General features: G+C 42.2%; 1 protein-coding gene across 5 annotated transcripts in view; it reads left to right on the top strand.

Moving 5' to 3' along the window:
* Positions 1-15960, top strand: part of myo3a (myosin IIIA) — a 32591-nt gene that overhangs the window by 9948 nt on the left and 6683 nt on the right. For 4 of the 5 annotated variants that reach the window (XM_077624157.1, XM_077624159.1, XM_077624158.1 and 1 more), the window contains 10 exons: positions 3024-3128; positions 4231-4330; positions 6498-6574; positions 7291-7436; positions 9055-9120; positions 9194-9349; positions 9683-9773; positions 9918-10034; positions 10497-10601; positions 10679-10831. In XM_077624157.1, coding sequence (XP_077480283.1) covers positions 3024-3128; positions 4231-4330; positions 6498-6574; positions 7291-7436; positions 9055-9120; positions 9194-9349; positions 9683-9773; positions 9918-10034; positions 10497-10601; positions 10679-10816 — 1101 coding nt within the window. In that variant the 3' untranslated portion in view covers positions 10817-10831. Of the gene's footprint in view, positions 1-3023; positions 3129-4230; positions 4331-6497; positions 6575-7290; positions 7437-9054; positions 9121-9193; positions 9350-9493; positions 9536-9676; positions 9774-9917; positions 10035-10496; positions 10602-10678; positions 11034-11106; positions 11206-11730; positions 11846-12054; positions 12182-12958; positions 13170-13227; positions 13376-14063; positions 14218-14292; positions 14382-15202; positions 15333-15399; positions 15651-15960 lie in introns of those variants that run through there. The other variant, XM_077624160.1, reaches the window with a different exon arrangement.

Genomic DNA, 15960 nt, shown 5'->3' on the forward strand with positions numbered 1-15960 from the left:
AATTGCAAAATAAAATGTAGATGATAGGTTCATTAATAGGTATACTTTAATATAATATAAAACAATACAAGGAATGCATCGGGCACATCTCCGGCGTTAACTTGCAAGTGAGAATCAGTCCTGGCTCGTCCTCGCCACCGTGACATTCTGAAGAAAGGCATCCTTCTCTGTCCATTTAGTCGCACATAATCAAAACAATTAAGGTTATCTGATTCAAACAATTGCATAAGCTAACCGAATAACACAATTAAGGTAAAAAACAACAACTGCCACAACAATTGCATATCAGGTCGGAAACCAAAAACAACTGCGTAAGAATTTGCACAAGTAAGCATAATAATTCCCATACAAGGTGAACCGAGCGACAGTATTTTGAAATAATATGCGAGTATTTTCGGAAGTTGATTCGATTATCGCCATCTGCCGGAATCCAAGTCAAAGCAATTTAAGAGTCCTTCACAGATCTTCATTGCGAACTCAGATCAACAGTCCTCGGCCCGGAACTTGGTGATCTTTCAGGTCAATAGTCCTAAAAACAATTAAATGTCCTCGGAGCCACCTGCAAGGGGGGAAGTGTACTTGTTATACTGAGCTTTCGTCTGCTTATAATGATTTAATGTATCACATATACATATAATGACTAATATTCCACACATACATATAATGATTAATACGGACATATATAATAATATCCCAGAATAACCCCAACAGTAGATCTGTGTGCATTTTAATTCAATTTAAAAATACATTTCAAAGATATTTAAACATAAAAACTAAACTCTTTGTTTTGTCTCCAAACCTAAAATACATTTTAATCAAGCTCTGAAGCGAAATTCATTCTAGCGATATTTCGGTCTAAAAATAGCCTAAGCTTAATGTCACATGATCTTTTTTTTAATGAAACCTGGGAGTTAGCAAAGCTTTCCTATTTGATTTGCATATTTCCTTCCCAATATTTCCCTAAATCTACTGCTTAATCCCATAGCTGAGGATAAAAAAAAAAAAAAAACTCCATCTCTCGATTTTTTAAAGTAATTTTTGAGCCAGAGCGCATTAAGAAAACTGCATCCTGCACCCCCCTTCCCCCATTCATGAAGTGGAAGGTGCACTTTCATGTGTCCTGTCTCCAATTTAGTAGGCGGTGCTTCAGCAAAGTGCTTCAAAGAAAGCAACCGAGGGGCCCCGCTTTTATTCCCTAATCACAAATCAAATCCCCATATTTTGGCCTCAAAAAGACGCAATATCTCCCCCCGCCGATCTTTGTGAAGGTGAATCCGGACAAAATAATTAGGTTGAAACCCTGAAAACTCGAAGTAAGAGCTAAAAAGTTCCATTGGCAACTCGCAAACGTTCACCTGCGAGTAAACGTATCCGCCAAACTCGGCTCCGTCTTGATTGTGTGCGACGCCTCTAAACAAACGAGCTCATCAGCAGCAATCAAAGACAGATGAGTCGGCGGCACGTTTCATTTTGGGCCACTTTGAGGGACCGCAAGCTCATTTGCATGACTAAACCAGCACCTGAGTAGACAGACCATAGCCACATCCATTTTGAAGAGATATTTAAGAATGACGACTACCCTTAAGCGCATCTGGATTGATTTTTTTTTTAAATGTATAGAATAAATATGGCTGAATTTTATCACGATAACCAAATATCACAATATAATCCATGTTAATTTGTTGAAAAATGATACATTTTGATAGCCTTAACCCGATTGCATTTATTTTTAATTGTCATTTAACCTTCCTGGCCAAATGTATCAAATAATACTGCAACCTAAAACTATCCAGTGTAAACGTCAGCACTGTAGCATACATATTTTTGATTAATTGCAAAAAGTATCTACTTGTGAGTAGTGGTTTTGGGTTCAGTTAGCATAATATAATTAAAAATAAATTATTCTACAATTTGCTAGTTTGTGCTCTATAATCTCAAACTATCTTGTCTCGCTTTAAAAATAATCATACCTATGTTTTTACCTCCCTTTTTAAAAAGATTAACATTTTGGCAGTTCTTTTTGCTCAAAGATAATCTCATTTTTTATAGTGTGAGTGGGTTTTGGGTTCAGTTAGCATAATATAATTAAAAATAAATTATTCTACAATTTGCTAGTTTGTGCTCTTTAATCTTAAGATATCTTGTCTCGCTTTAAAAATAATTATTCCTATGTTTTTACCTCCCTTTTTTTAAAGATTAACATTTTGGCAGTTGTTTTTGCTCAAAGATAATCTCATTTTTTATAGTGTGGGTTTCTACAGTTTGAAGAAAACGTTGATTTCTGTATTTAAAATGAACATTTTGCTTTTAAACTATACTTCTAGTATTTGTTTTTTTTTTGTTCTTTTGTCTTTGCCTTACTGAGTTTTGTTACGCACTATTTTTTTTCAAATCTAATCGCCTGAGGGGAGCCAATTTTCTCTTCAATTACCCCTCCCTCCCCCCACACACACATGCACTAATTACGCTTTTTTTTATTTATCAAGAGCGGCAAATTGCCGTCATTCGGAAAGAAAACGTGACCGACGACAGGGCAAGTTTGCAGTTTTCCAAGTGAGCGCGCCAAAAACACTTATTGAAATGCAAAACGCGTACGCCGCCGTGTTGATAAACACGAGCGGAAACTGTCCCGCTTCAGAGTGCCGTGATTGAAACTGCTTTTTTTTTATATACCCCTCCCACTTTTGGCATCTTATTAAAAAAAACATCTCCTAAAATGAGGGGTTATTATCGTTGCTGTGGCAACCTAATGGGTCATTTTCTGCCATTTTGCAAGGTGAACAAAGGGAGGAACCGGGCCACTTTTCTCCGGCTCGGTGGTGACGTTACACGACAGAGATTAGATCGTCAATGCGTACCTACGGTGTTGCTATTTTAATTTTTTTTACAGACAAAAGATAAGCGGATAAAAAGGAACAAGCCAGCCTAATCTTTTCATTCAAAGCGCCCTGTCAATTGTGAGAGATGTCCCAGATTCCCCCCGCAAACGCTGAATTGCATTTTTTTGTGTTTGTCTTTTGTAGCTTTGTAACGGCGGTTCGGTGACGGATTTGGCTAAAGGCATGTTGAAGAGGGGCGAGCGCATGGACGAAGCCATCGTCGCCTTCATTCTGGATCAGGCACTCATGGTGAATGAGCTAAATGTTCTCTTTTTGTCTTTTTTAACCTGTTGGATGCCACTGACGACTTCGTTACACGGCCAATCCTTTTCCAACAGTCAAAAATTTAACAGAAATGCTACTTAAACACACCGTATTTTCTCGCATATATAATTTATAGCACGTGCGATGATTTTTCTCCAGATTTTCCCTTCAAAGCAACACATTCGTCCTCCTTATTAAAACTATGAATAAAAAATTGTGGATCAGGGGGCGGCTTATACGCGAGAAATTGTAAAAATCAAAGATTTTTATGGGTATGGCTTATACCACATGTGTCGAAGTGGCGGCGCGGGGGCCAAATCTGGCCCGCTGTATCATTTTGTGCGGCCCGAGAAAGTAAATCATGAGTGCCGACTTTCTGTTTTAGGATCAAATTCAAATTATTATAGATGTACATTACATTTCCTGATTTCCCCTTTTTAAAATCAATCATTGTAATTTTTTAATCCATTTTTTTTTCTTTTGTGTTTTTAGTTCAAAAAGCATTTTGTAAAATCTAAAAACAAATATACAAATATTTTCCGTTTTCCACTTAAAAAAATATTTTGTTTTCATTTGAAATTAAAAAAAAGCTCAAATAATCATTGCTTTAGATCTATAAAAATGGACTATTTAGGGCTTTTGATCCAGTTCTTTTAATCCAATTTTAAAAAATCAAAAAAAATCTAGATATTAGATCTAAAATGGTCCGGCCCACATAAAATGGAGTTGACGTTAATGCGGCCCGCGAACCAACCCAAGTTTGACACCCTTGGCTTATACGCAGAGGCAGCTAATATGCGAGAAAATACGGTAATCCTTTCTTTCTAATCTTCTAAAATAAGACGCCTATCCATGTCTTTGGTATCCAATGATTTGAAGGCAGGTGGAAAAAAATTAGATTAATTTTACTTGGAGAAAATGTGATCTTTTCTTCTTCCTTTCTTATCCAGCAAGGCTAGAATGTAAAATTCGCCATTGGGAAACGTTTTCACTATTTTTTTTGGAATAAGCTTTTTACTTAATGTACGATACTATAAAAAATTTTAATTTGAGGGTGCTGAAATGTATGTTATTTTTTTCTTTTTAGGGCCTCCAGCACTTGCACGTTAACCACACCATCCACAGAGATGTCAAAGGCAACAACATCCTGCTGACAACACACGGAGGCATCAAAATTGTTGACTTTGGTACAGAACACAAACGCAACATTTCAGTATCTTTGCCAATATAAAAAAAATCAATATTAATATCAACATTTAAAAAAAAAAATGGTGTTTTGGCTTACCTCCAAAATGGCATTGGACCAAATTATAAATTCTGGTAATTAAAAAAAATACTTTAAATTATTCCTTTCAATATAACTACATTGAACTTTATTTAATTTTTAAAAGCAACAAAATTTTGAGTAGAATTTTTACCCAAGCTGTAAAATAAAAAAATATTAAAAAAACAGTTATCCAAGCTACTACATTCCACATAAATTGTATTTTTACCCAAGCTGTAAAATAAAAAAATATTAAAAAAACAGTTATCCAAGCTACTACATTCCACATAAATTGTATTTTTACCCAAGCTGTAAAATAAAATAAAATAAACAGTTATCCAAGCTACTTCATTTGACATTAATTGTATTTTACCCAATCTGTAAAATAAAAAAATAAATAAAAAAAACAGTTCTCCAAGTTACTACATTCGACATAAATTGTATTTTTACCCAATCTGTAAAATAAAAATAATATTAAAAAAACAGTTATCCAAGTTACTACATTCGACATAAATTGCATTTTTTACCCATTTTTCTATGCCACTCCTACTAAATTTCCCCTAAACAATAGACTGCCTCTTGTTATTCCAAGTAAAAGCTTTCCACCGATAAGTAGGTTTTCATTTAGGCTACAAATGTAGCGCTTCTCTTGAAAGCCGCGCCCCCCCCTCGGAATATTGCGACGTGGGTGCAAATGGACGAGGGGGGGTTAATGGATTCTCAAAATATATAATATTCCGTGAACACGGTCCTCAACCGTCTTCCTCGCCATTACAACGTGTTTGCTTGCTACATCATTGATTTTTCTGACCCCCCCCAAAAATGTCTACTTCAGTCGCTCGCCGCATTTCCGACAGGAGGTCGCGGGGGCCTGAAAATGCAGGCGGCGTTGCTCGAAGCTGACGCGACACTTATCGGACCGCCGAGATATTCCGAGTCACGAGCTCGGCGAAGTGCGTCACGCGGGGATTAAGCTCTCGTGCGACCGTTGGTAGGGGCTCCTGCTATGGCCAGGAGATAAAGCCCCCGCAGTGACTCATCACGACAAACGCACAAAATACGAGTAAGGGGGGCCGGGCTTCATGAATATGCTAATTTGGCACATACAGTATGGCTTCCTATTACTGTACCGCCAATTGTGGGGGTTGCATTCCTCCCTCGTGCGTGCTAGTGGAAAAGAAATGAAATAGAAGTACTCCTATTGCGCATATATACAAACTTATATTGTAAAAACATTCATTGCAATTTGAATACTTGGAAATAGTATGTGAAATAAAACATTTTAGAACTGCAGTCCAAATGGATTGGTTGTCTAGCCGCACACAATTGGATTGGACAACTTTATTCATCCCGTATTCGGGAAATTTCATTGTGACAGTAGCAAGAGGGTGATTAGACAGAACAACAAAGCAAAATCACAAAGTACAAGTCATCTAATATGACAGGGGTAGGGAACCTATGGCTCGGGAGCCACATGTGGCTCTTTTGATGGGTACATCTGGCTCTTCGCTAACCTGTGAGCTAAAATATGGAAATCGTTGGTGACAGAACTGAGATATTACATTTAGAACTTGTTCAATCTTCTTCTTTTTTGTTTTAATCTTCATTTTTTTGCCGTAGACTTCTGGAATGCATCCTCTCATTGATTAGCAACAGCATAAGAATTTTTTTAAAAATATTCATTTTTTTCCACTTTAAAAGTGGTGAAATTACAAAAAAAATTGAAAAGGCACTCGTTTACATGTATGTATTTTGACTTTTAAATTCGTAGTATGGCTCACAAGGAATAACACTGGAAAATATTAATTGTTTGTGTCTCTCTTTCCCGACCCCTGTAATATGAGAAAATCTGAATTAACTCAGTTGTCAAATTTTTTTTGACGTCTGTCGCTGTCCATGGTACTGAAACATGAGCAGTCCTCCCAATTTAAATGGATGATCAATTTACAACAAAAGGATCAACTTGGCGGTCCATCATCATCAATGGTGCAGAAAGATCAGTTTCATGTTGTTTAAGATGTCACCATTTGCAAATGTAAAGCTGTTATTTCCATTTTTCAATTTTGCCAATAACGCTTTCTTACGTGCAGGTGTGTCGGCCCAGCTGACGAACACCCGCCTGAGGAGGAACACCTCGGTGGGAACGCCCTTCTGGATGGCGCCGGAGGTGCGTCACCCGCTCTCGCCTTCACACGGCATTAACTCGCCATCGTTAACGGCCGTCGGCGACGACGGCGCGCCGGCGTCGCCGCTCTTTGCTCGGGTAATCGGCCTCGTCCGGATTTAAGTGGCTTCACGACACATTGCCGCCGGACAGTTTAATGGCGGCGTTTGCTAAATTGTCTCGTACGGCCGACACCCATTTATCACGGGGTGTTCCGGATGCGCCCACGTCAGGGGAAAATCTATAGTAGGAAAAAGTCCAGTAGGAAAAAGTTGAAATAAATAAAGCAATAATAACTTGTGTGTATATGTATGCATACTGATACTAGATTTAATGAGATTGCACATTTTGTGGTCCTCCATTGGATATTTGACGTTTACATGCGCGCAAATGTGGCTTGAGTCAACATGATGCCTCATTTTCATCTAATTTGAATGGGACTCGCTTGGTCCACAAAACCTCCAAGAAAGCCACGTCACAAGAATTCTGCATTTTTGCGACATTTAGCTTGCTTCCCTTTTAATCTGTTACAGCAAATATGCTACCACAATAGCCTTAATTTTTCAGCACGGTGACAAGATGCTCAATTGGGATTTCCCTTTGCTAATTGTCCTATTCTACATTTTTGAGCAACGCATACTATTTTAGCTTTATTCCAAAATCATAATATGTTTAGAATCTTTTGTAAGCCTTCCAATTTCCATTTTTTTTCTCCTCAGGTGATAGCTTGCGAACAGCAACTGGACACCACGTACGACGCCCGCTGCGACGTGTGGTCGCTGGGCATCACCGCCATCGAGCTGGGCGACGGAGACCCGCCCCTCTCGGAGCTCCATCCAATGAGAGCCCTCTTCAAAATACCCCGGTCAGCCCCCGCCGTAGCGCTACCTAAGCCGACAAAGATCTACTATCAATGCGAGCGTTGTCATTTCTGCTCGTCCTTGAAGTAACCACCCGAAATATTCAAATACAGATCCATGCAAAAATGGCGGGGGTGGATTTATGACATTCTGTCACGTGACAGGGCGCCCGCGTGAAAGCCTCGTAAGCACTTTACCGTCACTGTCGCTTTAACCGTGGCGCACGTTGTCGCGCGCACGCAATGTGCTGACTTGGGGGGTGCCGCTCGTCACGCGGCTTTCTCCGAATCTGTGTGACGGGCGCGGCGGGCCTTCGGGCTTCTGCTCCTCCCCTCCCTGATTTTATTCCGCCGAGCGCCCGCGATTGAGGCATTGATTTCCACTCCCTGGTTCTGTTTGGTAGAACTTAAAAATGGGTACACGGTCGATTGGTCGCTGGTCTTTTGGTCGCCGCTCTTCTGGTTGCCCGGAAGGTTATTGATAATTACCATTTAACCTGCGACCTGCGAAGACTATTTAGTCATACTTAATGCCCTAGTAATTATTAGGCTAAAGAAAAGCTCCAAATTTCCCGGACTTTTATTGTTTTTTGTTGGACAACTTGTTAAGACCGATTGACTGACGTAGCTTCTTAAAGGGACAGCGCATGTACATACAAACTCTAATATACTCACACGTCGGCTCAGTGAAACTGCTCATGGCCATTGTTGGCTTTTATTGATGCGTAGACCGTGTTGTTTTACCTTGTTTTGTCGCCGGTCTTTTGGTCGTCGGTCTTTTGGTCGCCGGTCTTTTGGTCGTCGGTCTTTTGGTCGCCCGTTGTCGCGGTCGGGGCGAACAATAGACCGCGACCAAAAGACCGGCGACCAAAAGACAGGCGACCAATCGATCTGATTGAAAAGAAACAACAGGATTTCCTCATATTGGTGCACGTCATTAATTTTTACGTGTGCAGTCAATTGGTCGCCAGTCTTTTGGTCGCTGTCTTTTGGTCGCTGGTCTTTTGGTCGCGGTCTTTTGGTCGCCCGGACCGCGACAACGGGCGACCAAAAGACCGGCGACCAATCGACCGCACACGTAAAAATGAATGACGTGCACCAATATGAGGAAATCCTGTCATTTCTTTTCAATCGGATTGGTCAAATTTGTTTGTAAACACAAGGATTTCAAGGAATAACATTGGCTATGTTATCACTACCGATGACAGCCAAAGGGTTAGCAAAGACAGTGTTTTAAAAACGTGACAGCGGTGTAATTTCGTCCAGCGGTTTGTCCCGTAGATAAGCCAGGAGCTGTTAAGCGCTGGCTGTCCGTGTCTTTATTTGAGGCGCCGTGTGATTAAATAGGCCCATTTATCTTGGTCGCGGGCGAGGCGAAAAAGCATTAAGACGTCCCCTGCGCCGGCACATGCGTTCCTTGGACGACGGATGTCGAAATTACCGGGAATTAGTCGCCCTTTCTGCTCACGCGTGCTTTTTAATTCAGGTTTACACGCTCAATGGAATTAGCCGTGCAGTTATGATACATTATTTAAAGAGAAAACTATTCACCGGTTCTTTGTGGAAGCAAAAAATAGATTCAATTCAATTTTGTTGACTAATTCTGACGTGTATTTTCGCCTAGAAACCCGCCACCAACTCTCCAGCAACCCGAGTTGTGGTCCGACGACTTCAACGACTTCATCTGCAAGTGAGCGAACGTGGTTTAAAATCCAGGCGCGAATCCGGAACTGATTTCTCCTTCCGCCTCGCTCACGGCTCAGGTGTCTCATCAAGGACTTTGAACTGCGTCCCAACGTCTTGGACCTCCTCCAACACGTCTTTGTCCGGCAGACCGTCGGGAAGGAGAAAATCCTGCAGAAGCAACTCATTGAACTCATCGATCTAAACCAGCAGATTGGAGTCATTGAGAAGACCAGGTAGCGCTCGTGGTTTATCGCTAGCTAACCGTTACTTGTAGCTTTCTGTCCAAACGCCTCGAAGGAATCTAACGCCCTGTGACATTAATACATAAGGTAATGTTGGGGATTTTCCCTGCTTGATCCTATTTCTGTCATTTTAAGCCATCACGGAAAAACAGACAGACGCCGAGAGAGTAATGACAGGTAACAAACGCCAGTGTTCCCAAAGTCGCAAAGACGACGAGTGTTAGCGCAGCCTAGGCGTGTATTGTGACTGCCAACCAGCGTGAACCCTGATTATTTCAATTTCGTTGTCATTTTCAGGATAATTTGCTTTTATTTTTTTTCTAGGCACGAACGCATCCACACCAAAAAGGGAAGTAATGTGAAAACGGACAGGGACGAGGGCGACGATCTGGCCGCGTTGGAAGTTCTCGACGAGGTATTCACCGCTGACTGTCAACACTGTCAATAATCCCAGCGTTGTCGTAGCGAAATAATAAATAAAGCTAGGTCTTTAAAGTGAGTTTTATTGACTTATATGCAATGCCTGAGCATCCACTTTGTCGGTTCCTGTTTTCGGCAGGATTCGGTCAGCGAGCGCCTGCGGGAGCGCTACGCCAGAGACCAGATCTACACCTACGTGGGCGACATCCTCATAGCCGTCAATCCTTTTCACAAAATGAACATCTACGCTCCTCAGGTTGGCCATGTCGTCTTTAGCCTGCGAAACTACGCGACCAGATGTTTCATCGAAAGACGTTTGGTCCCCGGACGTTTGGTAGAACGGGTTCGCATGCAATTGATAGATTTTAACATTGGGTGAATAGGGATTTAATGACTATTATTTAACATTGAGTGAATAGGGTTAGGGTTAAACAAATGAAAGTCTCGTGACTCAAACCTCGGGACTCGCGAACCCGGCGACCAAACGTCCGTTCTACCAAATGTCCAGTCGACCAAACGTCCGGTCGACCAAACGTCCGGTCGACCAAACGTCCGGGGACCAAACGTCCGGTCGACCAAACGTCCAGGGACCAAACGTCTTTCGACCAAACGTCCGAGTACCGCAAAACTATTATACATTCAATTTCATTCTATGACTTTGTTCTTCTCGAAACTCCAAACAATTGATTAGATTAGTCCTCTACTTTTGTCTTAACAGCACAGTAAAATGTACGTGGGTGCCAAACGGACGGCCAACCTTCCGCACATCTTTGCCGCGGCCGATATCGCCTACCAGTCCATGGTGTCCTACAATTCCGATCAGGTGACTTTTTATCTTCATTCCTTCCAATCGTCAACTCCTCCGTTCAATCCGACCCAATGTCGATTTATCCAATTCAGTGCATTGTGATCAGCGGCGAGAGTGGAGCGGGGAAAACGGAAAGCGCTCACTTGCTGGTGCAGCAGCTGACCGTCCTGGGCAAGGTCGATGGTAGCTCTCTTCTAGCAAAGAAACCTCCAAAAAATCTTAGTGTGTGATTTTTGTCCGGCAGGCCAACAACCAATCCCTCCAGGAGAAGATCCTGCTGGTCAACAGCCTGGTGGAAGCCTTCGGAAACGCCTGCACGGCCATCAACAACAACTCCAGTCGCTTCGGCAAGTACCTGGAGATGAAGTTCAGCGTCGGAGGGACGGTAGTGGGCGCCAAGATATCCGAGTACCTCCTGGAGAAGTCCAGGGTCATCCATCAGGCCACGTCAGTACAGGATGGCTTTGCTAGATTTTAACACGATGTGATGAGACTCACATTGACGTTTTTTGCTCCTCAGCGGGGAGAAAAACTTCCACATCTTCTACTACATCTACGCTGGCTTGGCGGACAGGAAGAAGCTGGCCCACTACAAGCTCTCCGACAGCAAAACGCCAAAGTAGCTTGTCTTTTTTGGTACTCGGACGTTTCGTCGAAAGACGTTTCGTCGAAAGACGTTTGGTCCCCGGACGTTTGGTCCCCGGACGTTTGGTCGACCGGACGTTTGGTCGACCGGACGTTTGGTAGAACGGACGTTTGGTCACCGTGTTCGCGAGTCCCGAGGTTTGAGTCACGAGACTTTCATTTGTTTAACCCTAACCCAATTCACTCAATGTTAAATAATAGTCATTAAATCCAATGTTAAAATCTATCAATTGCATGCGAACCCGTTCTACCAAACGTCCGTTCTACCAAACGTCCGGGGACCAAACGTCCGGGGACCAAACGTCCGGTCAACCAAACGCCCGGGGACCAAACGTCCAGGGACCAAACGTCTTTTGACGAAACGTCCGGTCACGACTCTTTCAGACTTGTTTGCGCCGTAGTTTTTTGTCTTTTGCGCCGTAGTTTTTTGTCTTTTGCTAGGTCAAAGTTGGCCACAAATGTCCAATTGCAATTCACTACTTGTATGTGTTTTGTGCAGATATCTGTATAATGAGCACATAAAACTGGGGCCTGACATTGTGAGCAACACCTCTTACAAGGAGCAGTTTGACGCAGTGGAGCAGTGTTTCAAAGTCATCGGATTCTCCCTGGAGGTAAGTTCCGAGATCAACAATTCACATTCGATGACTGCGTTTGCCCTCTCTACTTTCAAGAAAATTGTCCTCCAAAAGGACAAAACTTTGATCAATAGCGTATAGTATTTGTGAGTGACATTTAAAAAGAACTACTAATCCAATTTCTGTGTTGTAATAGAGTGTAATGAATGTAGCATTTGAGTGTTTACTAAAGCGCCGTCTTACAGGAATTGGGCAGTGTGTACAGCACGCTGGCGGCCATCCTCAACTCGGGCGACGTTGAGTTCTCGGCGGTGGTGTCGGAACATCAAACGGACAAGAGCGACATTGTCAATGTGCACATCTTGGAAAACGGTGAGAGAAACACACTTTTGGGCAATACACTATGTCAAAAAATAGAATGAAACTCGTTGCTCAAGTTAATAATTCAATTGGGTATTAGTAGGGATGTCCCTAAAAAAAGAAATTCCTACAATAGGGTTGCAAAACAAATGTTGGATTTTACATCAACATGAGCTTCAGATTTTCTCGTTCTAGAAAATTTGTCTCAGTTGTGTGAAAATACTCTAAAACACGTGTCAAAGTGGCGGCCCGGGGGCCAAATCTGGCCCGCCGCATCATTTTGTGCGGCCCGGGAAAGTAAATCATGAGTGCCGACTTTCTGTTTTAGGATCAAATTAAAATGAAGAGTATAGATGTCTATTAAATTTCCTGATTTTCCTCCTTTCAAATCAATAATTGTCATTTTTAGTCCATTTTTTCTGTGTTTTTAGTTCAAAAATCATTTTGTAAAATCTAAAAATATATTTAAAAAAAGCTCAAATAAACATTGTTTTAGATCTATAAAAAAACTGAGTATATTCAGGGTTTTTTAATCCAGTTATTTTAATCCATTTATTAAAAAAAAATCAAAATATTATATCTAAAATGGTCCGGCCCACATGAAACCGATTTGACGTTAATGCGGCCCGCGAACCAACCCGAGTCTGACACCCCTGCTCTAAAATGTAGTGTATATCTATTTTTTTGCATTAAGCCTCTTCGTTTGTAGCCCTTAACTCATTCACTGCCATTGGATGAAATACGGGTCCTCTCAAAATGGCCTCATTGTCTTCATCCGTCTGGTCGCAGTGGCGTCGTTGCTGCGCATCCGCGCCGACGAGCTCCAGGAAGCCCTGACCTCGCATTGCGTGGTGGCCCGGGGCGAGACCATCGTTCGCCCCAACACGGTGGAGAAGGCGACGGTGGTGCGCGACGCCATGAGCAAGGCGTTGTACGGCCGACTCTTCAGCTGGATCGTCAACCGCATCAACGTCCTGCTGAGGCCCGACGCCCCCCTCGGGTGAGGTCCCTCCGTACCCGGCGCCGTGTCCGACTCTGACCCCGACTTCATCTTCCAGGGAGGACGACCGGGGCTTAAACATTGGCATCCTGGACATCTTCGGCTTCGAGAACTTCAAGAGGAACTCCTTCGAGCAGCTGTGCATCAACATCGCCAACGAGCAGATACAGTTCTACTTCAACCAGCACATCTTCGCCTGGGAGCAGGTAAAAGAATTATCAGCGAAAGGACGACACCGTTTAGACAGGAATTCCGCACCAATGCTGGAATGCAGTGATGTAAAAATGTTATTTTTGCCGTGTTGGACATAAGATTCGGTAACAAGATTGACTTTTCAGCTTCTTTAAATCAAACCTGTCCGCTGATTTGGACTACTTCTCTTTAGAAACTAATCATTGTGTCATTTTTTATAAACAGCAGGGTTTGTAAGACGTGAAATTGTTAAATTAGGAAAGTTGTTAAAAGTGGAATGTTGCTTGGGTCAAAAAACTGCTTAGCATTTGCTAGCCTAGGGTGAAAACGCCACTGTCTTCATTCATGGTATAGTGAATCTTAACAATCTGCCTTTGTAACCACCCTTTACGTTGGGGATACTCTCCCTCCAGGGGAGGATGTGTAAATTATTTGCTCTCCCTCCCTCATGGAGTGCGACTATAAATCAGCCCTAAATGAGGCTCAATTAGGGGGTGGTGGGGTGCGCTAAACGTTACTAGACTCTAAATCCACTGCTGGGGCATCTCGTTGGCTCCACGCCCAGAGGTACATTTGTCCTATACTGCCACAATGTACACTTTAGCAGAAGGGACTCGTCCCCGGCTTCATTTCCAATGCATGGCTTGCGTTAGGTCAAATATTTTGACCCCATTGTTATCAAGCGCGGACCATCACGTGCAGGACGAGTACCTGAACGAAGACGTGGACGCTCGTGTGATTGAGTACGAGGACAACCGTCCGCTCCTGGACCTGTTCCTGGAGAAGCCCATGGGGATGTTGTCCCTCCTGGACGAGGAGAGTCGCTTTCCTCAGGCCACCGATCAGACCCTCGTCGGTGGGTTTTGAAGAGTCGCTTACCACGCGGTTCTCGTCCAGATCTAATGGCCGTGGCATTGTTTTTTTTTTGTAGAAAAGTTTCAAGATAACCTGAAGACCAAAAACTTCTGGAGGCCGAAGAGGATCGACCTCGGTTTTGGTATTCACCACTATGCTGGAAAGGTACTCTCTCTTCCTTTTAGTTTTCCATAATCAGATGGTCTGGTCTTCTTCTACATTGTCATGTGTCAAAGTGGCGGCCTGAGGGCCAAATCTGACCCGCCGCCTCATTTTGTGCGGCCCGAGAAAGTCAATCATGAGTGTCACCTTTCTGTTTTAGGATCAAATTAAAATGAAGAGTATAGATGTCTATTACATTTCCTCATTTTCCCCCTTTTAAATCAAGAATTGTCATTTTTTTATCCATTTTTCTGTGTTTTTAGTTCAAAAATCATTTTGTAAAATCTAAAAATATATAAAAAAGCTCAAATAAACATTGTTTTAGATCTATAAAAAAACAGAATATTCAGCACTTTTAATCCAGTTCTTTTAATCCATGAGTGTCAACTTTCTGTTTTAGGATCAAATTCAAATGAAGATTATAGATGTATATTATATTTCCTGTTTTCCCCTTTTTAAATCAATAGTTGCAATTTTTTAATCATATTTTTTTCTTTTGTGTTTTTAGTTAAAAAAGAATTTGTAAAATCTAAAAATCAAAAATATTTCCTGTTTTCCACTTTATTATTGAACATAATTTAAAAAATATTTTGCTTCCTTTTTTTATTAAAAGACCTTTTCCCTCTCTAAGAAAAAAGCTCAAATAAGATCTTGAAAAATGGGATATTTTGGGCTTTTAATCCAATTTTTTGTATCCGTTTTTAAAAACAAAAAAAACATCAAAATCTTATATCTAAAATAGTCCGGCCCACATGAAATTGAATTGACATTAATGCGGCCCGCGAACCCACCAAATTTGACCCCCTTTTGTTCTCCATTGTCAGGTGATCTACAACGCCGCCGGCTTCCTGGCCAAAAACCGAGACATGCTCTCGGCGGACATCTTCCTGCTCCTCAGGTCGTCGGAAAACGAGCTGATTCGCAAACTCGTCACCCATCCCCTCACCAAAACAGGTCAACAACGCCCGTTCATCTTGTTCCCGATTTTTTCATTTATTCTCTGAACCTGTCCGTCTCCCAGGCAACCTCGCTCACACTAAGGGAAAAAGCACCAACACACTGCGCACCCCCACACGCACCCGCACCCTCGCCAAGGTACTCGACGCCTTCGAGGCCTCGTTAACTCCGCAAACTGCCATTTTCCACTTGTCCGCCGTTTGCTTAATTTTCCTCAAGAAGGTGAAAGCTCATTTGTTTCTTCTTCCTCCCCCGCTGTTGCTGCATGTTCAGATGGGAGTGCTTACCTTGTACAGTTCCTTTACTTTCACCGAGGTACTTGTTTCCCTTTTTTAACCCCTGAATCTGCTCTATTTCAGTCTTCCTCGCTTGGTTTTCTTGGCCATGCTTAGCTCACGTGTAGTACGGTTTACGTTTCTATAGGCAGATCAGCTCCTGGCTTGTGTGCTTTCTGCATTTTCTGCATCTCTTTTTGCAGCCTTCACAGGATTTAGCGCTGGCGGCTGAAAAAAAATGCTTTCTTGAAGTGCCTCATGCTGACAAAGCACAATATCAAACGGTGATTGGTTGTTTCTTTCCAAAACAGACCTAGTCATTCATTAAAAGTAGCATCAGTGAAGCCCCG

Source organism: Stigmatopora argus, chromosome 17, assembly GCF_051989625.1.
Source record: "Stigmatopora argus isolate UIUO_Sarg chromosome 17, RoL_Sarg_1.0, whole genome shotgun sequence".
In the NCBI taxonomy this organism is placed as follows: Eukaryota; Metazoa; Chordata; class Actinopteri; order Syngnathiformes; family Syngnathidae; genus Stigmatopora; species Stigmatopora argus.